Genomic DNA, 26,880 nt, shown 5'->3' with positions numbered 1-26,880 from the left:
GAGAAATCTCAAAATAATAATTTTTTAAATTAAAATATACAATTATAAAATTTCATTGAAAAAAAGAACACCCAGACTCACAATGATAACAATGTTTATTAGAAATGTCTCTTTGCATAAAGCACCAGTTTAGACATGTATAGCAAGCCTCTACACTAGCCTGATCAAAGAAATCCCAAACCATGGAATGCACTCAGTAGACACAAGAAAACAAAACCCTTCAAACCACTCATTCTCATAAGAAACAGTTACTCGTACAAGCTAAGATACACAATAGCTAATCCATACCTAAACCAAAAATATTTAAATCGTCCTCTCTGCACTTCTACATAAACTAGACAGATGTAACCTATTTCAGAGGAATGAACCTAGAGGAGTGGGTGGCACCAATACCAGGCCTTCCATGCTTCACTGGCTTGTATGAAATAGAAAACTCTGCCAGATAATGTCCTATCATTTCAGGCTGAAATAAAAAAACACAAGAAACAATCTTATTATTCACTGTTTTTATGTGATCCAAGGAACAGGACTGATGAGACAAAACATTGTCCATTCGAATAAAGAAGAAAGCAAATATTACCTTGATTTCAACTTGGTTGAAGGTCTTCCCATTGTATACACCAATGATGCTTCCAATCATTTCAGGCATAATAATCATGTTTCGCAGGTGAGTTTTAACAGGTTCTGGCTTTTCACCTGGAAGAGCTTCACGCTTCTGCTACAAAGAACAGCAACACATAATGACCATCTGTTGGAAATGTATTATTACAATATTCTCCAATACATAAATTAAAATACTTGAGCATATTTCTTTATCTATCATCAATATTACGATATGACCATACCCACATTTTCATCAGCATGTATCACATTGATTTATTTATTCAGGCACACCAATGCAATCTCTTTATTGCTATCCTATATTTAATTTCTTGAATCAATAAAAAAGTAAATGCTTCTATAGTAAAATCATGTAACATTTTTTACATCAACAAATTGGATCACTCAATGACCCCTAATTCAATTCCAAAAAATCAAAATAGTCCAGCCAAATGTAACGACCAAACCGATGAGTAATCTTGTGCCTTGATATAAACAATATCCATACCAGGCATTTTCTAAGATGAATTGGAATTGAAAGCAATTACCAATTAAAGAAAAAACTGCTTCCATATGGTGGAGCATACATTAATAAAAACAGGTCAAATTCTTATATCTTTCAAATGAACGTATGAAGTTGTTATCAGTTAAACATAATTTGTGATAAAACATTATATCTCAACTTTCTTTAGAAAATTTACCATACATATAGAAACTTCCTAAAGGAAAGTAAATTGGGATCTGAGAAATATGATATCTTTCAAACCAACATGAATGATGATTACCTACATTTTTTGGGTTAAAAGTTGAAAGCTAAGGGTGGGGTCCCATGGAGGGGCTTCAAGATCTATGGCTAAGGAGTAGAGGTTCCATGGAACAAAAATAAAAATTGCTACAGGATTATCAGAATCTTTCCTCAAAAATAGCAGCCTCTACTCTTTAGGACTGCAAATTTATGCAGGTTGAAAAGTGGGGGGCTAGAAATTGCCCCACCAACTTAGGCTTTTTCCCTGCCAATTGTCAATCATCTGAAGTTTTTCCAATTCACATTTTTATTATTTTCTATTGATTACTCAACATGCAGAATAATATAATCCATGAGACCACCAGCTTCCATAAATTTTGGAGCTTAATTTTTTAAGCTTATGGGACCATCTACTTCAAAATAATCCAAAAAAATCTCAGCAGTACCCACCAATTTTCTTAGGCAACCTCCTGTTAGGATTAACCTCAGACAAAAATAACAATTACATGCAAATATAAACAATATCAGGAAATAATAAATCACACAAAAGATAACACAAGACACCAAGATTTAACGTAGTTCGCCCAATCCCTGGGCTAAGTCCACCAAACAGCAAGTCCAATATTATTAAGATCCAGTGGTTACAACCTGATTACAATCCGTAATCCCTTATAACTCAATACCGCCGCAAGAAGCAATTTTTGCATCACAACTTATTGAAAAAATCTCTAACCCTAAGTCCTTTTATACATGTATTTTTGCCGCTTTAGGGTTATAGTTAATTACAATATGTCGGCCCAAAATTACCAATAAAATATTATTAAGTATGTACAGTACTTCCCTGATCAGTCACCACAAACTAACACCTCCATGGGACCCAATTCACTTTTTTTATTTTTTTCTATTTATTACTCAACATGCTACAAAATAAAATCCATGCGACAACCAACTTCCATAAAATTTGGATCTTAAATTTTTAAGCATATATTGAGCTATAAACTAATGGGACCATTCTTTAAAATAGTCCTAAAAATCTCAGCAGCTCCACTAAATTTTTGTCCCCTTCATGGGACCCCTGCCATGCACAGCTGATATCAATAGCAGCTTCTATAGCAATTAGACACAACCCTTGCCCCGGTCAAAGTACAACCCTTGTAACTAGATAACACAAAATGAAAACAATGATAGTAAAGTTTAATTAATATATTAAGACATCAATTCAATATTAACGCCAAACTATTGGCTGGCCATTCATTTGAGAAATAGAGATCATCTGTTGGTCACTGCATCTCCATGATTATGTACTGGAACCATATCGAATACACTCAGAAGGATTTTGGATGTCACTTCACTCTTCACTGATATGAGAGTACTCAAAACATTCACATAAGACTAGCCACTATCTTGAATATAGCTCCCCAGCCAATGCCAGAAGGATATTCAAATGAACAGGCACGGACAAGATTCCTATCAGCAGGATGGAAGCAACTCACACCTGGAGTCAAATTATTGAACAGTTCACATGGCACAGGAATAAATAGTTTTTAAGTGTCATTTCCAAACGATAGAGTAATAGGATTGCTTGTCCCCGACATCTACAAAAAAGGAAGAGTTTGATTGATATCCAAAAAGAACGAACAAGTATTGTTAGACAATGACTGTTTCAAATCAAACACTAAACTACCGGACGCCAAAAGACACATATTCCAGTGAGTGTGATCCATTTAGAACAGAAGCCTCTCTTCAGTATCAGCTTAAGAGAAGCATCTTTTCCTTCCTCCCAAAATATAAAGGGACAACATCATCATTGATGGAGGTATGAAATAGAAGAAGAAACAAAACATTGAATTACAAGAACATAAATGTTTTGGTAGATCAAATCTCCAATACTGTAGTCCCCTTTTTGCCAAGCACATCAATAACCAAATAATTAATGCTAACCTATTATCTATAAATTACAATGTCAAAGCATTAAGTTAATTAAGGGGGTTAACTGTTTAATTAAATAAAATGATGGAAAAGCTATAGTTTCTTGCTAATATGAATTTAATTATTCATTAGCAATTTATTAAAAAGGGGCCACTTTAAGCTATGACTTAAGTCTTTCCTAGGACATGATGGTGAATTATTAAATGCAAGGCAAATATTACCGTTATTTTTCTAAGTGGCTAAATAAAAGAATTAGAAGAAGGAAATTGATAGCCTTTTGGCTGGGAATTTTTGTAAAAAGTTTGATTGGGGTTTGGAATATTAAATTATTATAGATAATGTTGATTTGATAATTGATAATCTCTCCATTATTGCTGGTTTGACAGTAGCATCCATGGCTTATAATTTCTCTATTGTTACTGGTTTAATGGTAGCGGCCATATCTGAGGACGGAAACCCTTGGATATTCATAGGTATGGACATAAACCCAACACTATTTGAGAGGTGGGCTCACTCAGGGTTTATCATTGAGCAGATTTACTCATTCTATTATGATGTGCTGGTTTGATAATTGCTAATTTCTTTATTGATGCTGGTTTGACTGTAGCATCCATAGCTTATAATTTGTCTATTGTTACTGGTTTGACAGTAGCAGCCATATCTGAGGACGGAAACCCTTAAATATTCATAGGTATGGAGGTAAACCCAACACTATTTGAGAGGTGGGCTCACTAAAGGTTCATCATTGAGCAGATTTGCATCACTTCAAATAGGTTTTGGAGGGAAATTTATGCATGTTCTAGCATTGTAATAACAGTAAATTTGATGTAACAGCCATGCATGTTTTATATCAGAAACATTATCGATAGATTTGTGTTTGCAATTGCTTATTTCCTTTGAAATCTATATTGTTTCATTTGCATGTTTGGTTTGCATTTTTGCATGTTGATATTTTGCAATGAAATGAAGCAAAACGTGGCAAATTTTGAAAACCCAAATCAGTTTTAAAACAATATCCTACTTTGAGATATTTCAGTGGTATCAAAGCCCCAAATCTTGCTAGTCTATGGGATTTATCAACGCATGACAGCGATTTCAGTTGCATGTCATATTTTTCAATTGCATGTTAGCTTTTTCTGTTGCATGTCAAGATTTTCAGTTGCATGTGAGTTAGCTGTTCTTGCATTTAGAAGCAATTTAAGAAGAGGGTTAACAATGCATGACAGAGATTTCAGTTGCATGTCATATTTTTCAATTGCATGTTAGCTTTTTCTGTTGCATGTCAAGATTTTCAGTTGCATGTGAGCTACCTGTTCTTGCATTTAGAAGTAATTTAAGAAGAGGGTTAACAATGCATGTTATTTCTGAACAATCCTGGATAGTGGATTTGTGTTGCATGTTAGTTTGGTGTATACTCAAAAGGTTGCATGGTACTTTGATCACTCGGTGAAAGTGGGTTATTGCAAGTCAAAATTTGAATTCATTCTATGCGCTCTAGAGTGTTAGAATTGCACAAAAGTTATACCAGAAGCAGGTTAGGTATTGTTGATGCGTGTTTTATGACTCACCAAACAGTAGAACAAAATACCGAAATATCTTATCCTCTTTTGAATAAAGTCTTGTGTATGCTAAGATTGCTAGAAGATCATACAATGACTTCAAGGTTCCTTTAATGTCAGGTCTTGACTGTGGATAAGATCAGTGGTTGATGTGATTTGCTGATGATCACAAGGGGGTCTTACGTGTTTATTCATATTCATTTCAAGCCATACTGGATGTGGGAGCTATCTTAAGGTTTTGCAATGAAGTGCTTTTTGGAATTTTCACAAAATATGCAGAAATTCAATAAGGTAGGGTTCTGGAATTCTATTCTAATCTTAAGGGTAGTGACAACAACAAATAGTATTCTAGTGGACAAATTCCTCAATTTACTGAATTCCGCTTCGCCAAGTTATACTACAACTAAGCGTGAACCACTGCAATCTTCAAGGGTTATGCCAAAGATTTTCATATCACCGTATACACCATCATAAAGAACAATGTATATGAATGATAGAAGTTGAGCATATGCATGAAAGGGGTTCAGGCTAACTTTACACAACGAATTAGAATCACTAAAACGTCAAAAGTATGAACGAAAGGAATTTACCAATACACCATCATATTCTCCATTGTAATCATCACACATTGACTATGCTAAACTTAATCTAATTGAAGAAATTTAGGAGAACAAGCAAGCACTAAGACACGTCAAGTATTCACCAAACTCCAATGGAAACTTTATTATCTCAGTAGCTCATAGCAACAATATCATAAAAGTCTCCTTATCTCGATAAACTACCTATACAATTCTGCAGGGGAAGAAGAAGTTGGGATTGCAGTTTCCAATTTCCATAAGAGAAGGGAAAACTGAAGTATGCCCATGTCTAAAAGCCACAGAGAAATCATTAGATGAGCTCCACTTCTTCCGCCTTCCGCTTTATCCAAAGAAGAATGATTTTGATCCTTACAACAAGATCTCATCAGTAGGAGGATCAAAGCACCAACACAAAGTTCACCTTGAAGACTTTTGGGCAAATGCAGCAGACGAGAACGAGATTAGAAAAAGATTGCATTCAAAACTACCATTGAACATTATTAGAACATGCAACATATTCAAGGTTCCTGATCAAATGGAGGAGGACCCAAACGTGATGCGAAAAGGATTCAATCCAGAAATGACAGTTCAACCATTTGATTGGAAGAAGAAAGAAATTACAGATCTTGAAGCCCTTTCAAAACCAGTCTTAGATTTTACAAAGTGGTGGATTGAGCGTAAGCTTGAAAAATTAGTTGCACCAGCTAATGGATTCACATATAGGTTGCTTGGCCGTAGGCCACTTAGGGATGAAAGATCAGGACAAATATCTGAAGGGACTATTGAGGAAAGAGGAACTCCATCCGAAGATGTGGGAACAAAGAAAGTAAAGGAGGTACCTCGAGAAAAGCATCCTAGGATTGAGGAGGTTATCCAAGAATCTCAAAATAAGAAGCAAAAACATGGAGATGCTCCCTGTTCTCCAAGTCGAACTCCAAGTGTCCAAGAGATAGAAACTTTTGAAAGGCAGGATGTAGGGACAAGTATAAAGAGATTTGAGCAAGAAGAGAATTTGGATAGGCCAATTCATGATAGGTTGAGTATAAATGCTTATAAAAAGTCCATGCAAGAAAGAGGGAGAGATCAAGATATGGCTACAGAGGAAAGTCTTGCTACGATCTTAGAGCGAGAAATGATTAATGATGGAGATGGTCCACTAGAGGAAGAAACTCCAAAAGTAGCAATACATCTTCCAAGTGCTGAAGCCGTAGTTCCTGAGGTTACAATGGATAGTCCAGGAGGTGAAGAGGAGATTGACATTCGAGCGGTCCAAAGGAAAGAACAATTGGTAATTCCGCGGAACCAAAGTATACCCATTCCGGAATGGTTGAGGCAACGAATTCAATTGCGCCAACAAAGGGAGGTTGATCCAGCAATTGAATTACATGAAATTTTGGACCGATCAAACCGATCAGAAGAACAAGAGAAAGCAAAAAGATATACTAAATTCATCAGAGGAGAATCAGGATCTAGAATCTTGCAGATTGCGACTCCCACAGTTGACAAAGGGAAAAACCAGATTGCTCCAGATGAATATCATGTTACAGAAGTAAATCTTGGTCGGGCCTCCCAAGAGCAAATATTGGAAAAATTTGATGACTCCACACAGGCTTTGAAGGATAGGCTGAAGAAAGTAGAAGAAGGGTATGAAAAGCAGAAAAGAGAAATTCGGGCCTTATGTCAGTACATCAATAACTTGCCTCATCTAGTAAGAGAGGAAGGTCCATCATATGTCCCTCCAACAAGTGTTTCCAGTAAGTGGTAGGTGATATTGACAGAATCAAGCGGATTGCTCAGGGTGCAAAGATTTGGATCGAAGGAATTCAAGAGGTAGCCTTCAAACATGTAGAAGAATTAGTGCAAGTGCACAATAGGGCATTGGCTGCAGTCTCTAGGATCCAGTGCACGGAGGAATCATGGGTGGATGAGCATATTTACCAAGAAGAGGTGATTACCGACATTCAGAATCTGATGGATACCCCAAAGCAAGAATTGATTGATGGTCGAGTTATCAGTAAGGGGGATGTCTATGATTTTATTCGATGGTACAGTGGAGTGATCATGGCTAAGGAAATGTTTGAGAGCTTTACCAGGGAATCTAGTCGATGGAAAAAGATTGTTGATAACATCAAGCAAGGAATATCAAATGCAATTGCATCCTTGTTATCACAAAGATTGGGGGAAGAAGAAATGACAACTAATAATTTGAAAGTCAAGTTAGAGGAATTCTTTCAGCTAAATGTATATGTAAGAGATGATTTTGAGAACTTCTCCATCTTCTCAAATACAATGCACACTACTAAGGACTTACTACCAGATTGGGATGAAAGCTTGGGAAAAGCAGAAAGAGCAATTGTAGTTCTAGAAGGAGAAGTTATTAGACCACACCCAATTAGGGCTGATGTGGCATGATCTTGGCCATCGGTTATTGTGATCATCCGAGCCACCTATTGTAATCGATGGCCTATATAAAGGCCTCATTTCTCATTTGTAAGGGAGATTTTTATGAGATTGTTGCTATGAGTTGCTGTGATAATAAAGTTTTCATTGGAGTTTGGTGAATACTTGACGTGTCTTAGTGCTTGCTTGTTCTCCTAAATTTCTTCAATTAGATTAAGTTTAGCATAGTCAATGTGTGGTGATTACAATGGAGAATATGATGGTGTATTGATGAATTCCTTTGGTTCATACTTTTGACATTTTAGTGATTCTAATTCGTTGTGTAAAGTTAGCTTGAACCCCTTTCATGCATATGCTTAACTTCTATCATTTGTATACATTGTTCGTTATGATGGCGTATGCGGTGATATGAAAATCTTTGGCATAACCCTTGAAGATTGCACTAGTTCACACTTAGTTGTAGTATAACTCGGCGAAGCGGAATTCAGTAAATTGAAGAATTTGTCCACTAGAGTACTATTTGTTGTTCTCATTACCCTTAGGATTAGAATAGAATTCCTGAACCCCATCTTATTTAATTTCTGCATATTTTGTGAAAATTCCAAAAGCACTTCATTGCAAAACCTTAAGATAGCTCCCACATCTAGTATGGCTTGAAATGAATATAAATAAACACGCAAGCCCCCTTGTGATCATCAGCAAATCACATCAACCACCGATCTTATCCACAGTCAAGACCTAGCATTAAAAGAACCTTGAAGTCACTGTATGATCTTCTAGCAATCTTAGCATACACAAGACTTTATTCAAGAGAGGATAAGATATTTCAGTATTTTGTTCTACTGTTTGGTGAGTCATAAAACACACATCAACAGGTATGTTGAGGATAATCCCATTGTTGAAGAAATGAGTGAGGAGAGCTGAAAATCTACCTAGGAACGTAAACAATCAGCTTAATGATTTTTTTACTACTTTTGCCCAACAACAACAGCAAATGCTACAGCAGTTACATGACCGTATGATTACAGCCATGGGTCAGATAGGATTGCAGTATTCACTATCAAGAAGGTCAAAAAGTGATATTCCTGAAGTTGATATGGTATCCACAAATGTGAATGCACAAGTGGATTGCTTGAGGGCAAGCAATCTCTGGGAAGAGAGGACTATAATGTCCCCTTTTTGCCTAGCATGTCAGTAGATTAATAAATAAAAATGCTAACTATTATCTAGAAATAATAATGCCAGACCATAAGTTAATAAAGGGGGTTAAGTGTTTAATTAAATAAAAGGAGGAAAAAAGTTATAGTTATTGCTAATATGAATTTAATCATTCATTAGCAATTATTAAAAGGGGCCAACTTAAGTTATGACTGAAGTCCTTCCTAGGCCATGGAGGTGAATTATTAAATGTGAGGCAAATATTATCATAATTTTCCTAAGTTGCTAGACGAAAGAATTAGAAGAATGAAAGCGATAGCTTTTTGGCTGGGGATTTCTGTAAAAGGTTTGATTGAGGTTTGGAGTCTAATTCTATTAAGATATGTTGATTTGATACTTGATAATTTCATTAGTATTGCTGGTTTGATAATAGCAGCCATAGCTGAGGACGAAAAAACCCTTGCATACTCATAGGTCAGACAAAAACCCAACACTAATTGAGAGGTGGGCTCACTCAGGGTTCACCATTGAGCAGATTCACATCGTTTAAAATAGGTTTTGGAGGAAAATTTATGCATGTCCTAGCATTGTAATAATAGTATATTTGATGTAACAACCATGCATGTTTTATATCAGAATCATTATCAGTAGATTTATGTTTGTAATTGCTTATTTCCTTGGAAATTTGTATTGTTTCCTTTTGCATGTTTAGTTTGCATGTTGATATTTTGCAAAGAAATGAAGCAAAACGTGGCAAAATTTGAAAACCCGGAACCGTTTTGAAACAATATCCTAGTTTGAGATATTTCAAATACATGGTACAAAATAACAACAATCTAAGTCAAGTCTAGGGTATTTTATTAGTCTATTATCGGTAATGAAGAAACAATGATTAGCATATTAATATATATTTATTGTCAGTGTAAATAAATATTCACTAATTACACTTTACTTGAGCTTACTTAGGATAATGCATTGCATAGTAGTTTGTCTTTGAGACACCCAAGGGTATACACCTCAATTTTGCACATGGTATTAAAGAATTCTACTCTAGGTGGTGATATTTATCTCAATCCACCTTTAGTGCACATATCACATTACCATCCTCATCATTGCACATGTTTCACTGTATAATGGAGGATGATCCACCTTTGGTGGACATGCGATTCTACTTTATGTAGTGATAGGTCATCTTCTTTGTACCATTGTCTCTTATGGCCTTTACCATATAAGGGGGCTTGTTATGTACATTTTAATCCATTGAATTAATGTAATGTCCAATAATCCATCGATGTCCATTATCAATAATATCATTCTTGCAGCTTAATGCAATTGTCTAGTCAATCTCTTGTGGAAGTTATCTTGGTCTTTCATTTGATCTTGTGTGTGTTGTGGAGTCACCTAAACTCTAACATTTATAATGCATCTCTATCTAATGTTAATAAAATATATATAAATCCAATCCTACAATAGTCTCTCAGAAGATAGTTGAAAAGAGTCTACAATTAAGGGAGAACAACTATGAGGACAAGTTAGTACACTGTGAGAGGAAGAACAACTAAGGGCACCCTATCGCAAGTACATTTCCAAATCCTACATTAGGGGGCTATTACTAAATCATAGTTAACTCCAACCATTGAAGAATGGAGGAGAGTTGCATTGAGGGAGAACATTGTCTCAATGCACCCAATATGCCTCCTTATTCTACTTCTTCTATAATTGTAATTTACATAAGACTTCAATACTACATAATGATGAAAATATATTCTCTTATTCTAACCTTTGATTTATTTATGAATAATGCTTATATTATGGTTAATCTTAAAAATTAATTACCTCGAGATGTGTTTCTACCAAAAATCCATAGCTACTAAAAACAGAAACATTTTTGGTGACTTGGAGATGGTCGAAAACATTTCCAAGCCACCCCTAGACAAGCGAGAAAATTAGAAATGGTTTCCAAAACTTGGGGATGGTCAACCTAGGTATCAAATACATTCGAAAAAATCCCTCATTCAGCTAGGGACATCCAAGACCTCCCCCAACCATCCTAGGGACTGTCGTCAGTCCTAAGTAGCAGCAACTAAAATGTATGGCAATCTTTGATTTATTTATACTTTTTTGGTTCTTTTTGGCAGATTTAATCTAATTAGTAATCCTACACATTTAGAATTAGCAAATCTTTATGAGTAATTAAGTTGTCGGTTCGGATTCTGGCTTGACTATGGATTCAAGATTTAGGTTCAACATTTGCTCAATAATAAATTAGTTCGGGTTCGTTTTGGGTTCATTCGTACAAGAATTTTAAATTAAAATGTTATATATATATATATATATATATATATATATATATATATATATATATATATATATATTCTGCAAGAACACATTCATACACCACTACGCTAATAGTAAAGCAACTTAGCAAAATACACCACCACATATATCAACAATTTAGTTTGAATGACATAACAAAATGTGTATCAATGTTTCAGTGCAAAAACAATGTCAACATTACTAATCAAACATCATCAAAAATCTAAGACGTCAGTTTGGATTCTGGTACAGATGCGGGTTCAAGATTTGGGTTAGAAATTCGTCCAAGTTTTTATGGGGCTGGGTTCGGATTCATTTTGGGTTCATCCATACAAAAACATATGTTTTTAAAAAAATGTGTGCATATATGCAACAACAAATAAGTCCATACAACACTATGCTAATAGTAAAGCAACATAGCAAAATGCACCACCATATTTATGGTTTGGTTCAATAGGATATTAATTGCATCATTTGCCATACATAATTTTACATACAACATAATAAACTTGGTTGGTCACATGCATGGGACATATTTCCATATCAAGGGGACAATTTGAGAATGAAAGGAATCATCAGAAGATAAGTGCAATTATCTGACTTTTTATCTTGTATTAGTTAGAAGATTTTAACAAGGCTAGATCAGAAGTTGAGATTCAAATTTTAAGCCCTGGATTCAAAGATTTCATTGTTTTTTAAAGAAATTCCTCTATAATTTTCAATTTGGATTTCACCTATTGTCGATTTAAAATTCCTCTACAAGCAATTTTTCATTTTCATTCACAAATGCATAAATGACATATAAACCATCCTTTTTGGCTTTTTTAGTGGTCACTTTTGAGGTTGGAAGGATCGAATAGACCAAATTAGGCCAAAAAAAACACTTTAAAATGGTAAACAAAATAGTTTTGAGACTAAATTTGGCCCAGGTTCAGTCTTTGGGCAACAAATTCTTAAAATTATGCTTGGGTTCCTCTGACAGAATTTGCAATGAATTTGTGGCTCTGTAGGCAAATTTGGGGAGAATTTGACAAGGACCAAGTTTTGTACAAAATTGAACTAGACCTTAATGGTTGCTAGAGAGAAAACATCAAACAAATCATCATCATTATGTTGTTGCAAATTAGAGGCACAAATAGTGCCACTAGCATCAATACTAGCAACCTCAAGATCAGCTTCAACATCACCAAATTTCTCGCAAGATCAACATCATCAATTGCAAGTGCGTCAAAATGAGATTCCTACTCTGTGTACTCTTGTTGAACATCCCAATGTTTTGTCTCCCCTTTTTGGAAGTATTCTCTTTGAGCGTTGTGAGCCTCAAGTTTGAATACACAAAGACCAAGTTATCTACCTTCTTGGAGTTTAGCCAGATGTGTTTTATTGAGTGGATGGAGTATGTGCTACAATTCCTCTCAAATGATGATGAACTAGCAATCTATCAAGATGTACAATTTTGAAATTAGAGAGTTAACAGTTTTGAATATTCATCAACAAGAATTTAGAAATTAGAATCTTAAGATTAAAGAACCTACTTGTGATAAAAATATGATGGCAGTGGGTTGCAAATGTTGGTACATTTGTCCACGAAAGTACCGCCAATTATGAGCATCAATATTGCTCAAGAAAAAACCTTTTAAGGGTTCCCTTGTACCCTTGAGCAACTTCAAGATGTCTATACGGGGCAACTCTCAAGGTACTCCCCTATAGAACCAAGGGCTCAATTCAAAGGCAAGTAGATGCAAAGGGGTAATCATTTTGTTCATCTCTACCATGATTACCTGTAGCTCCTTGAAGAACTTTTCATCATGTTACCTCCCAATTTTTTACCCAATTTAAAATGTTCATATAGCCGTTGAGGTTTCACATGAAGTCAGTTAATAGTTAAAATTTGTTATAATCATGTGAAATGGTAAGATGGTTGATCGTTGTAATTTCAAATGAAGATGACATGCTAGTTAACCGTTATGATGATATTTTAAAGCTATCTTAGAATGTTGGTTATTTATCATGGGAAGTGAAAAGGCGGTTAGCCGTTGTGACTAGTTATGATTAATAACCTGATTTGGTAATTATTATTATATTGAGGGATATGATTTAATTGTGGAGAATTTCCTTGTAGGGAACACGTCAAAGTGGTGGAAGCATTGTCATAAAAGAATTGGGCACATAGGCACCACCATCACTGGGCAAATAGGTACGAGCCTTGAATCACCATGGCTAAGGGTAAACGACTAGGCAAGCAAGAGTGCACATTGGACGACCATGAGCTAAACTGTTAAATTACACATCATTTAATAGTAAAAGAGATCACTAAGCATGAATTGAAATTTGAGCAAATTTGTACCTCTGTAATTGTGTTGTTGGTTGGACCCTCCTGATGTATAATCATGTCTTATCATATCGACATCATGATACCTACATATCTATACACATACATACATGTATGTGTACATACGTAAACCAACTTTATATATATAAGGACCTATACGCATACTTGATATTTGGTGTATACGTAAGAAATATATGGTTGGGGTTTACACATGTACACGTATATGCATGCATACATATATAGGTATCTATAGATACCATGATGTTATATATTAAGACAATATTATTATTATTTCTTTCACCATGGTTATGGTTTCATATTATTTCATGTGAGGCTACCTTTCATATTTCTATTATTTTCCATCACGCCTTATAAGTTGAGATGGCCAATTTAAATACTTGTGTCGGTAACTTCTTGTTTGCATTTGTAATTCTCACCAACACCCTCTTCTTGTAACCAAGATAACGTGCAGATGATTTGTTCTTTATTATTCTCCCCGCTGCCTAGGAAGCGGGCCTCTTCCTCTCGCAATTGTCCGAGTTATATTTGTTTTTGGAAGGCACAAAGCTTCGGAGCATGGATTACCTTCTATGTTTTGCATTATTATTTCTCAAAACTATAGCCGGAGTTCTTACAAATGCTAGACACAAATTCTTCCTACATTCTGAGTTCATATAGATTCCGAGTAGAGTCATTGGAAAGTGGTGATTGTCGTGCACCTTAGATTGACTGAACACGGTAGCAAGTTGTATGAACCGACTCCAGGCAGAGCACATCCCAAGTCTTGTTTTGCATCTCATGTTTGAATCTTGATGAGAGTTTTGAAATATGTGCATCTAAACTTGAAGCCATTCCATGGCTCATGCAGTATAATCAGCCACCCGGTGGGTGAGTATGTAAGTGAATAAGGCCTCTTTTCTTTAAGCTCTAATATCGAATCAAGATGCCAATCTGATGGCAAACTTTGATTCATATCCAACTAATATCCACAAGAGGGTACATCTATGAGTGTGAATAAAGAATTACAACTTATTGCTGGTAATTTCCATTTAGAATTAAATTTTAATCTCCTAACAATATATGATTTTGCTTAGTCAAATTTGTGAAATACACTTTTATATAGGGACATCTACTCTTTAGTCTATGAGTTAAGGACAAGAAGCATAAGAAGATGCAAGTCAAGTATACTTCTTGATTCTGTGATGAGTCCAGAAGGGACATAAGAAATTGATTGTGACTATAACTCAAAAAGAACACTTAAGCTTACACCCAAAAAATCCATCCAAGAGGGCCATCTTGGCTGAGATGAAGGGTTAGTTGAAAATCATTGAACCATAGAACTATTTCCTGCATGAAAACAAATGAACCATTAATAATAGTAATTGCAAGCTCAAAAGAAAAGACATATTAATTAACAAGAGTTGGCTCATGGTAGTCCATATTCAAATCTTTATGCTTAGTCAAGCGGTGGGAATGATACCCTAGTACCAGGATGCTCAGTGGCTGTTCAAGGTGTTCCATATCTATTTCTGGGTAGGGAGGACCTTTCTCGTTAGAGAAAGTGTGGGGCTAAGTTTAAGGTCCGTGGTTGGAAGGTTAAGCCCAGAACAATGTTTCCCCTCTCCACAAGATGTCAGAACATGCACCAGACAAAGATAAGTTATGCATTCAAACATTTGTCGAAAATAGGTATTTTACTTTTATGATGTTTATACGAGTAGAAGATATGATGGATTGATTTATATCATTGATTCAGTTATTCCTTTAATGAATGCAACTTTTCGTCGATGTAATTGGTAACCAGTTAGATCGATTGAACTTTCAACTGAACATGAAATATAACTATATGCAAGAGATAGGTTTATCTGATGGATTGTTATTTTTTGTCTTTCATTTATTTGAATAATGAATATGAGTGTACCTTCTAACAATATGATGTTGCCATAGTTAGCAATAGAAAGAAAAAGAATGATACAGTAGTATTTGATGCCCTAAATGATACAATGATATTTGAGTGTCCTAAATGATACAGTGGTATTTGACGCCCTAAATGATACAGTGATATTTGATGCCCTAAATGATACAGTGGTATTTGACGCCCTAAATGATACAACGGTATTTGATGCCCTAGATGATGTAGTGGTATTTGTATTTACGATAAAGTGCTATAGCAATTTATTCCTTAAGCAGTATTTATGGACTAACCTAGGTTTTGCAAAAGCATCCCTAGAGGAATTTTGGTTTTGAGTTCTATGGTATGTAGATTTTATGTTCCTTGCTAAATTCATTGATGGTGTCTTCAATTGTTAGTTATGAAATTTACAATTAATTGATTGTAACTACCTTCTCATGTACGTGAATGCAAATTAGTATTGTATTTCATTGAGATGTTGGTTGATAACTAAGGCCTGGAAAAGGTGGATGTTACACATCAAGACCTTCCTCTCTCTCATTTATGATATTTCTAATATCATTGAACATGGACACAATGCCACCATTAACCTCACCCAAGCAAACCTATCCATGTTAATGTATCGAATCACGCTCAATATATACTCAGTGAACTTCAGAAGGTACTTAGCACAATTCCACCAAGAGTCATCTAGTAACAAAGCCTTAATCGCAACTACCTTGGCACTATTAGACTGCCTCCATATGCTCCAATTAGCATTGATTACCATTCTAGACAATGACTCTTTAACCTTGACAAGGCGTCTCAAAACAATAGTGGTGGAGGCAAAGCGAGTCTCAATGACCTATTTTAAGATCAAAACAATAATAAAGTAAAATCAAGATTAAAATTTAAATTTTAAAACATACAAAGTTTACTAAGCTAAAGTGATTGTATTTCTAAAACATGTATAAATTTTAAACAATTGAACTTACCTTCAAGAGCTCCAATTTTGAGAATTGTCTAAAAATGGCTTGTCTCGTATGGTGGTTTGCGAAAAACATTTGAATCTCCTATGCCTCTTCATACTTTTTTAATCCACTCAATTTTAGTGCCAATTTTAGGCAGCATTAGATTTAGTGAGTGCACACACAAGGTGTCCAAAAAATGTGTTCAAAGCACTCCTCAACCAATAAGCCCTACAATTCTTGGCATTGTCAGTTACTACATAAACAACATTCTAAAGGTCAATTTGCTCAATGGCTAGAATGAGGATGTTTGCAATGAAAGGACCGTCCTTCACCTCTCTTTTACAATCCACAACTTTTAGAAACATTGCAATAACATTCACCAAAGGATGATTTCTCACATCTTTCCATCCATCAGATACCACTGTCACACCTATTTCAATCCATGGATCCTTGATGAGTTGCATTGAATCCTCTACACTGGACACCTCTTTATCCGATAAAGTGGTGTCTACCTTCTCATAACCAGGGGTCTTAAACCCCTTTGGAGACTCATTAATTGCTCTCAACATTTTTTTCCAATAATGTGAGCAAACATTAAATGACAATCCATTTGCATAGACGCATCTCATAATGGCTTGCTCGGCAATATCTCTAGCTTCATTTTGAAATGATATTTCCAAGGGCCCCATTGCTCTCTTACTTGCAACTAGTTCTTGAGAATGCAACAATGGATGGCCCTTAGCGAGTGGTTCATTGGGAGTGGTAGTTGAAGCCATGGATGATTTTTTCCATTTTTCCTAGCATTCCGCAACGTGTGAGAATTTGCCCTCCCAACAACTTTGTCTGCTTTTTTTTTTTCTTGAATGTATTTTATCAAAATGTGGTTTGGAAGGAGGCTTTAGGTAGGCACTTTGGCTTCTTCGTCCAGAATTTAATGCCTTTAGGAGGAATAAAGAAAAATGTGCTTTCACTCTACTATAAGAGCTACTGGATTCCTCTTTACAATGATTGCAAATTCACACATTACCTCCTCCACCTCGCATTGGTCGAACTATTTCCACATAATTCCACAATGGGGAGCATCTGTCTATTTTGAAGTCGAGGTTAATGGCACTAGAAGCACTTGCAGTTTTTTTTTTTATCTACAAAGAACACAAAACAAAAACAAAATGAAAAAAATTCATTTGTTTTTATGCCAAACAACCAAAAACAAACAGAACTTTACAAAATAATTGGCAGATGTAGACGAAAGTTTTGTTTGCTTCTAAACAACAGACGCTTACTAAACAACAAATCTTTCATTTTGTATGAAACAAAACTTATCTATGGAGACAAAACTGCAACAGTTGCTTGTATGGTTGCTCAAACTATAAGAATGGTAGCACTCCTACAGTTTTAGAGGAGAAAGTGGTTGTTTTAAACTTCACCAAACTCATAACTATTGTCTATTATTGTTGCCTTTGTTGTTTCCTCTAAAGAATGTTGTGTTGCTTGTTGTTGCCAAACCCAAAATGTTCCCCAGAATGCCTCTCATCAATGTTTCCCAAAGTTGTGTGTGGAATGCTTTCTAGTGGCGTCATGTACAAACAATTTTTTTGCATTTAGGTTTATCAAATTAAACTTTAGCATTTAGGTGTGACTTGTCGTGTGCAAAGTAACTTTTTAAAAGTTAAAGAATTTAATATAAAACATTATTTTTATGTGACTTTTCAGCCAGTGAGCGAAAGTCGTCACATAGTCGTTGGAAAGTCTTTTTGGGCTCGCCCAGGTTGACAAACATTCACACTCATTTTCTCCCAAGTCGTCCAAAGTCCCTTTTGACGACTTTCCACCAAATTTGACAGCCTGCAAATGACTTTTGGTCAATTTTGAATAGACTTTGAATGCCCAACGAACCGACTTCCAACTTTGGGCTTAGGCGGACAAATATGGTAACTTAGGTAATTAGCTATAGTTAGATGAAAATTACAAAAAATGTTTCAGCACAACTTAAACAATAAGAGCATGTTCTCATGCTGCTGCTAAGCTTATCTTGGCTAACAGTAGCTGCTCAATATTTTTAGGAGTAATATTGTAGAGCTGATGGCCCTATGAAAACAATTTTTTTTGCTTACTTTTTAGCATTACTCTTAAATATATTTTTTGAATAAAAAATTAATATTATTTGTTGTAAATTAAATATAGATGCAAAATGTTAGGCCAATGAAAAACAAGATAACTCTTTTTTATGAAGTCACTTCTAGCTTTTTTCAATAAGCAGCTGCTGCTTATTTTAAGCCTCCCCTTTTCTCCCATAGCTTATTTTCAATTCCTAAATAATAGCTGCTCCACTTAGGTAGGAAAAGATTCCAATTTTTCCCTTTCTTGGAATTAAAAATTTACACGGGAACACTTCTGCTGCTTAAATTTAAGCAGAAATGACACTTAAGCAGCCACATGGGAACATGAGGTAAATTGCACAATCAAAATTTCAAAAGATTACAATGAATTGCAATAGTTTTCAATTTTAAGTTGAGAAAATCATTTGTTAGAACAAAACCCTTTGGAACTGTTGATAAATGATTGCATCAAGAATTGCAAATAATAACTCCTCTTAACAGCCATAGACATTAACGATGGGACAATAGACACAAGAGCATCAATAAATTAAAAATATGACTCTCAATATGCCATTTATAATCTTAGAAAATGTTCTTTGCAATCAAACCAAGTTCATAATGTATTTAGTTCTGAAGAGACTGGTCCTTAAAAGTAGATTTAATCTTATAAACTTGCAGTCTTTGGGCATTTTGATTCCAGACTCAATGAGTATAATATATATATATATATACACACATATTAATGTGTCAAAATTTATGAATGTGAAAAATTGAAATTTGAACTCTTGTTTGAATTCTTGAACTCTCATTTCATGTTTCAACTCAGTTGCTATGTTATATTGTGAATGATTTTAACTTGATCAATGTTATATCATCTGAAAATATTTGAAATTTCAAATTTGTTTATAAATTTTGAAATTTCAAATTTGTTTATAAATTTTGAAATTTCCCTATTGTCATATGCAGCTGTCCCACTGTCGTCCCCTGCTTTGGAAAGAAAATCCATCCCAAAAGCCTGTTTCAGATTTGTTCAAGTTTCAACTCAGCCGTTATGTTATATGATGAATGGTTTTATATCTATCAATGTTATATCATCTGAAAATATTTGAAATTTCAGATTTGTTTATATATTTTGAAATTTCTATATTGTTATATGTAGCTGTCCCTACTAACATCCCCTGCTTTGGGGGAAAAATCCATCCCAACACCTGTTTCCCTGTCCCTCTTTCCGAAGAAACTGTTTATATTGTGGATACGGGATTCAACTTACAGATCACATTACAAACCATTTATTTGGTAACCTCTAGCACTAATCTGCGACAATTGTTATTTACGACAACCTCTAGGACAATTTAGGAAGGGCACATCACAACCCCACCCTAAATTTCTTCAAAACGACAACACTTACCGCTTTGCGAAGTTTCTTGATCAGGGCCATTGGCTTCCTCTTCAAACCTCGCTGGAACCTTCAATAAAAAGTCCATGAAAACACAGTCAGCCATAGACCTTAAGCTAGTAAAACAACATAAGACCCTAAACCAACGGTCTGATCGGAGCCATGATAACAGCATTTTGCATATGCAACTTAGCTGCAAAATATAATTTTGTGGGTACCTTCGTCGAGCACGGGCATGAAAGAGCTTGACGAGATCATCAGATGACATGTCCAAAAGTGCATCGAGATCAACACCTCTGAAGGTAAACTTCTTAAACGTTCTCTTCTTCGGCTGCGCAGCAGCCACATCCACATCCAAATCTGCGTCCGCCTGCAAAAACACAAAGAATTCATTTTTCTACACATCGTATACAATGCAGTCACACCATAAACACAATGCTACGCGAAACCACTTGAAAACTGCGCCGGATAATTGTTTTACAGAAACAAAAACACATTTTAATTGGGATCAAAGGGTTTGCTTACCATAGTTGTAAAAGAAGGAACAACAGACGAACCCACCAAAATGGCGCAAATAGAGGAGATACAGTCTTTAATCCCCTAAAAATCCAGTTGTAAGATCTTTCAAGCAGGGAAAGTTTTGTATACATAGATTTAGGTTTAGGATTGAGTATAGTAACTGCCACTGGGGAATCTCTTTCTCGGTTAAACCCTAATTTGGAAGATGGCCACATACGAAGAATGGGTGCCACGTCAGGAGCTTAAAATGCCACCTTGGTTAATGCCCAGCTGTCAGCCAAGCTATCTAATCTATGTCAACCCTTGCTAATTCAGCCACCTCCATGATGGGACATGTTCAACGTGCATCAAAACCTATTTTCTTTTGTGCTTGTAATGCATAGGTGTTCCATAATAAAATTATTTTTTAAAAATATATTCTTATGTGAACAAATTAGATTATTATTAATTTTCAATTTAAATAACATAATATTTATTAAAATATTTTAAATAAATTAACAAATATTATTTATTTGAATTTAATTTATTAAATATTAAAAAAAATTAAAAAATTCATCAAAAAATCTATTATGAAAAATTAATAAGAGAAATACAAAAAATATATATAAAATAATAATGACGTCTCAAACAAATATTCAATTGACTAAATAAATTATAGAAACTAAAAACCAATATTTAAAGAAAAAAATAAACTAATAAAAAAAATTAAATAATTTAAAAACTAAAACCTAAATCAAAATAAAGATCACAACATAAACTAATGTGGAGATCACAAGTTATTTATTTTTAATAAATAGGAAAAGAAAAATAATAGTTAAAAGTGGAGATTTAAAATATAATTTTATGTGAATAAATTTGATTATTAATAATTTTTAATTTACATAACATAATATCTACTAAAATCTTATAAATATATTAATAAATATTATTTATTTAAATTCAATTTATCAAATATTAAAAAAAAATCATTTAAAAAAATTTCATAAAAAAATTCTATTATGAAAAATTAATAAGAGAAATACAAAAATATATATATGGAAAATAACGTTGTCTCTAATAAATATTCTATTGACTAAATAAATTATAAAAACTAAAAAATAATATTTAAAGAAAAAACTAAACTAATATAACATAAATTAAAATAATTTTAAAAGTCAAAGGTTAAATAAATAGAGATCACAACATGAGCTAATGTGAACATAACAAGTAATTATTTTTAAAATAAATAGAAAAAGAAAAACAATAGTTAAGTGGAAATAATAATTAATAAATATCAAAACAAGAGTTAAAAGTGGAGTGAGATAAAAACTTATCAGTAAATAATTACCAGAAATGATTTACAATTTTTCGGCCAACTCACAACTTTTCTATCAAAATTTCAAACTGTTATGCCTAAAATATGAGCACAGTTCTATGAGTCATTATATCCAAAATTGCTCACAAATGAGGTATCGAATGGGTATGTAATGGAGGCCCTCAGTTTGACCTAGTTTGTGTTCATACAAGTACACCATAAAATGAGAGATTCAAAGGTCTAATATGAATGCAAATGAAGATGCAAACTAATCTATATGATTACAATGCAAGATATAATCTATGAAAGCAAGATCTAATCTATCAATGTAAGATCTAAACTAATGTGAAAATACAAAGATAAAACCTCATGATGGAAGCCATGGATGCATGAGAGAAGAAGACAAGAAAATAGAAGTTCTCCACAAAAAATTTTAGTATTCAAACTCCTTCAAAAATTGCTCTTCAAACCTACAGCATAACAATAGCATAATAATGGATGTTAAAAATGAGAAGAGGGCTCTCCCTTATAAAGAAAAATGTGGAGGTGGGAAGCTTCTCACAACCAATATAGGATAATAAAGTTTGATCCATGTGAGACAAAATTTCACCACTGAGAAAAGAGGAGAAGAATTAAATGAGGGAAGAAAAAAAAAGAATTTATTTAATTTTCATTTGTTTCATTTTTTTTTAAGTGGGATTTATTTAATTAAAAGAGAAATTTTCTTTTAATTAAATAAGACTTAAGATAAAATGATCAACCTTAGGAAATATTGAAATAATCGAATTTGATTAAAGAAACTTATTTAAATTGATTTAATAAAATATTGCAAATAATTGATTCAAAAAAATTGATAAATTGATAAATTGAATAATGGGGGTCCATAGTCTAGGCAACCATCTTAGGGTGCATACATTTGCCCCTCTTTGACTAATGTGTGATCAATTTGGGAACACATGTAGTCAAAAAAAAAATTGAAGTGTGAGATCGATTTGGGATCACAAAACAACCCAAATGTGTGGTTGATTCGGCAACACATCGAGACAAAAAATACAAATAAATTTTGACTTAAAAAAGTTGAGAATAAAATTAATAAAACTGAATCAAGGATTGAAGTTGATAAGTACTGCCCCCTCGTGATCGATATCAAAATGAGATAGAGGAGAAACCGCAAATTGATAAATTTGATCAAATCGAACAAAAGATAAAGTTCTTGATGTAAGATGAAAGATATAAGAATCATAGAATAAGGTAGATCATCAAGCGTGAAATATTATGCCCCAAAAGTGATTTAGAAGAAAAGAAGTGGGGTAAAAGAAAATGAAAGACAGAAGTTTGGAAGAGATGAAAAGAAATAGAAAGAAGAAAAGAAACTTTTTCATATAAAATAGAATGCTCCAAAATCAATCAACAGTTTAAGATAGAAATTTCGATTGAGATCACGAATTAAGATAAGGAAATGAAGATCAAAACATGACCACAGTTGATTAAAAGTTCACAAGAAAGATGAAGGGAAAAACCCTCTCAAAGTCATAATGCAGCCTAAAAATGCAAACTAACATGAAGTCTAATAATGAAAGCTACATGAAAATGCAATGGTGTACTTGCAAAAGAGCAACTATAACATAGGATTTTGCGTTCATTATTCATTAGAGAATGTAAAGGAACTTATTCTCATCATTGGGCCATTATTAACAAACATTGAAAAATCACACAATCATCACTAGTCACAAGCGCAACTATGAAAAAATGAATGTGATTTATATCAGATTGGAATGTGGAAAGATTCTAACATAAGCATCAAAGACATAAAGGTCAAAATGACTTCAATGTTAGCTTACCCAATTTAATGTAGCAAAACCATGCTCACATCAAGGCATAGATGCCAAAATGACCAAAAGAATGGTTGTGCAAAAATAGTCAAAGATGATGCCTCAAATCTCTTAAGTGTTTCAAGGGGACAACAAGAGACACTCTAAAGTTCAAGACCACACCCACAAGCAGAAAATAAATAAAAACATGTCTCATGCCCCAAGTCCTCTAGCTATGTATCCCGAAGAGACTTATCAGACAATGACACTCAACAAAAATCAATAACAGGCAGCACACAAAGAAAAGATCATGACATAAGTCAACCATTAAGTGTTGTGTTTAAAATTTAAGTGTGTTAACTGATATTGAGTTTTGAGGATAAGGATCAAATGTTTCCAAGCAAGTAAGATCGCACGCCGAAACTGGGTAAGACCAAACTGATAAGTGTTAAAAAACACTCGATGCCAAGGATTGTATTGAAAAATACAGTTGAAGCATTTGTGTGGTGTCCTAAAGACTAACACATCCAAGAGACCGAAGCTAACACAGTTATGCCCCCTAAATCAAGACCAATTCCAAACCAAGGCAACAAGGACAAGGCATGATGGAGAAAGGCCAAGTGTCGAGGACACGCGCTAAGAAACAGGGGTGTGAAGACCTCAAGTAGCGCCCATTTCCAAGTTTTCACCACTTGAATTTTTTTTATTTTATTTTTTAGGACTTTTTATAATTTTTTTGTATTTTTGCTACCAAGACACCTGTTTCCAAGTTTTCACCAAGGCACTTTTTCTTTTTCTTTTTTTGTGAATTTTTGAATTTTTTTAATTTTTTCTTTGTATTTTTGGAATATATAATTTTTATTGAAGATACATCAAAGCGCTATTGCTAGGTTTTCACTAAAATGATTTCATTTTTTCAGGACATTTTCCAATTTTTAGAATTTTCACAATATATCATTTTTTTGGATTTTTGAAATATATCATTTTTAAAATATTTTTTCAAGATCAATAAATATATACAAATAATATACAATGCCCCTAGACAGAAACAAGGACCAAACTCTCAAGAAAGATCACATCGTGCAGTCTCAATGTCTAGCAAGGTGGAGGAAGCTGTTGGATATGATGAATAAGCAAGGAGTGTATGAAGCAAGGGAAAGTGATCTTCAAGGACTGACTCTTCAAGAGTACCCAAGCTAGGGAAAAATTGTCATGTAAAGCACATTTGAACGAGAAATGAAAGGCCAACATAGGATATTCACAAAAGCATAATGTAAAAGTGAGAAAGATGCAATCCAAAGGAGTAGACATGTCAAAAGGCTTCATAGCATCGTATCTTACTCTTTTTTTATTAGATCAAGACCAAAGGGGTAAATGGGAAAAAGATAGTGAAAGACTAGAATAAATGGAGAAAAATAGATATGAAGGCTAAACATGAAAGGAATGAAAACAAGATCATTATAAGATAGCTCACAAGATAGCCAAATGTTTGTGTATAGGTCAACATTGTCAAGATCAAAAAGAGAAGACAGAATGGATGAAAGATGTAGAAGAACTACGCATGATGCCTGATTGTCAGGTTTTCATCATGGTACTTATCTAAGGCGCCACAAGGAAGTGGTTTTCACCATAGGACGAATTTATTTCTCTTTACTTTTGCTACCAAGGTGCTTGATTACCAAGTTTTCACCATGACACATTTTCAAATTTTTCTTCTTTTTCTTTTCTTTTTTTTTTTTTTTTTTTCATTTTTTTTAAAAAATTTTTTGGAAGAAGTCAAGCTTTTTAGATAATGCTCCTTGAAAATTTTAAACCATGACATGAAAAGGAGTTGAAATGATATGCTCAAAGATGTTGATAGGGAAAGGAAGATGGAAGACAAAAATGGAGGATATGGCTTCATGCAAAGCGAGTGAGATTGGAAGATGGAAATGAAGGCAAAATCAATGTCAACACACACCTTGAAGGGTGGCAAGTGGATGGAGAAAATGTGAATGAAGGAATACGTGAAGGAATATTGTGAGTGAATAGAAGAGGTTGTGGTTTAGGTGCATGGAATGGAAGAATGCTTCTGGAAGAAGATGAAGTGGAATCCTTTGGAAGCTTGAATGTCAACTTCAATTGTTGTTCAACATTAGACTCTATTAAGAGAGACTTTGGAATCCATATAACTATAGGCCTCTTTTCATTTTCTTCTGATGATTTAGAGATAATATCTTCAATGATGGATTTTGGAACCCATACTTGTCTTATATTTTTTTTCTTAGATATCTCTTTTGACTTTATTCTCACATGTCGATTAAAGGAGACATGGTGATCCTCATTTTTATATGGATTCTTAAATTGCTTCTTTCTCTTGTATTGAACATTCATGTTACTTCCAAAAGACTTAGGACTCATGGAATAAGAAGGATGATATGACTGGTTTAGGTAAGTGGGTGGATGAAAAGGATTCAAGGATATGCATCTACGTTGATCTTGAGGAAAGATAGGAGAGAGAGGGACGTAAGGACCCAAGATGGATGATGAATTAGGAGAGTTGGGAGGAGAAAGTGAAGGGACATAAGGACCCAAGATGGAAGGAAGATGTGAAGCATTTAATATAGTGGGGGAGGTCCAAGGATGGATGTGGAAGATGCAAAAGGGTAATCAATAAGTTCATCAACATCTATATTACAATCAAGGACATCAACATCTTTAGAGTTAGCATTATGATTTTCAATAGAATCATGAACATCTTGAATAGCATCAACTTCTTTGACAAGAGTACTTGAGGCTTGAGAAGACTTAGGAAGAGTATAAAGTGGAAGGGAACATGGAGTGGTAGAACAAGAAGATGGAAGACTTTGATCTTGACGAGGATCTTTGGATAGCATAAGTTTAGAGTTTTCCTCTTGATTTTCAATATGCTCAACATTGGAAGTAACAACACTATTTTTAATAACCTTAATGGAAATATCATTTTTGGAAGGCGCAAGTGTATTAAGGTCATTTTGATTGTCAATAAGCTCAATAGTGTAAGTAGTAGCTTGATCTTGCTTAGGAGAAGACTTAAGACATGGTGGAATGAATGAGGAAGGGCACAAAGGATCAAAAGAACCATGAAATGGATCAGAGACATTATGAAAATAATTGGATGACATGGAGGGTCATTGATCTTGATCTTTCTTTATATTCTTTTCTTTATCATTTTTAGAATCCTCTTGACATGAAGCTACTCCTAAGGAAAAGTAAGCATGTTGGAATTCTATGGAAGACTTTGGAATAGATGATGAAGGACTA

At 34.2% G+C, this 26,880-nt stretch overlaps 1 protein-coding gene across 1 annotated transcript; it reads right to left on the bottom strand.

Moving 5' to 3' along the window:
- Positions 1-6: 6 nt before the first annotated feature.
- Positions 7-20,590, bottom strand: LOC149532371 (small ribosomal subunit protein uS19-like). The gene is made up of 5 exons (XM_089804506.1): positions 20,500-20,590; positions 20,193-20,344; positions 19,987-20,044; positions 581-715; positions 7-463 (listed from the first exon to the last, which is right to left on the bottom strand). Exons 1-5 carry the CDS (start codon positions 20,500-20,502, stop codon positions 350-352), a joined length of 462 nt encoding a protein of 153 aa, XP_089660632.1. The 5' UTR covers positions 20,503-20,590; the 3' UTR covers positions 7-349.
- Between the last annotated feature and the right edge of the window lie 6,290 nt (positions 20,591-26,880).

Source organism: Cupressus sempervirens, chromosome 10, assembly GCF_028749045.1.
Source record: "Cupressus sempervirens isolate cs-2001-9-10 chromosome 10, ASM2874904v1, whole genome shotgun sequence".
NCBI classification, from domain to species: Eukaryota; Viridiplantae; Streptophyta; class Pinopsida; order Cupressales; family Cupressaceae; genus Cupressus; species Cupressus sempervirens.
The sequence above is the reverse complement of the archived record's forward strand: the minus strand, read 5'-3'. Positions and strand labels throughout refer to the sequence as shown.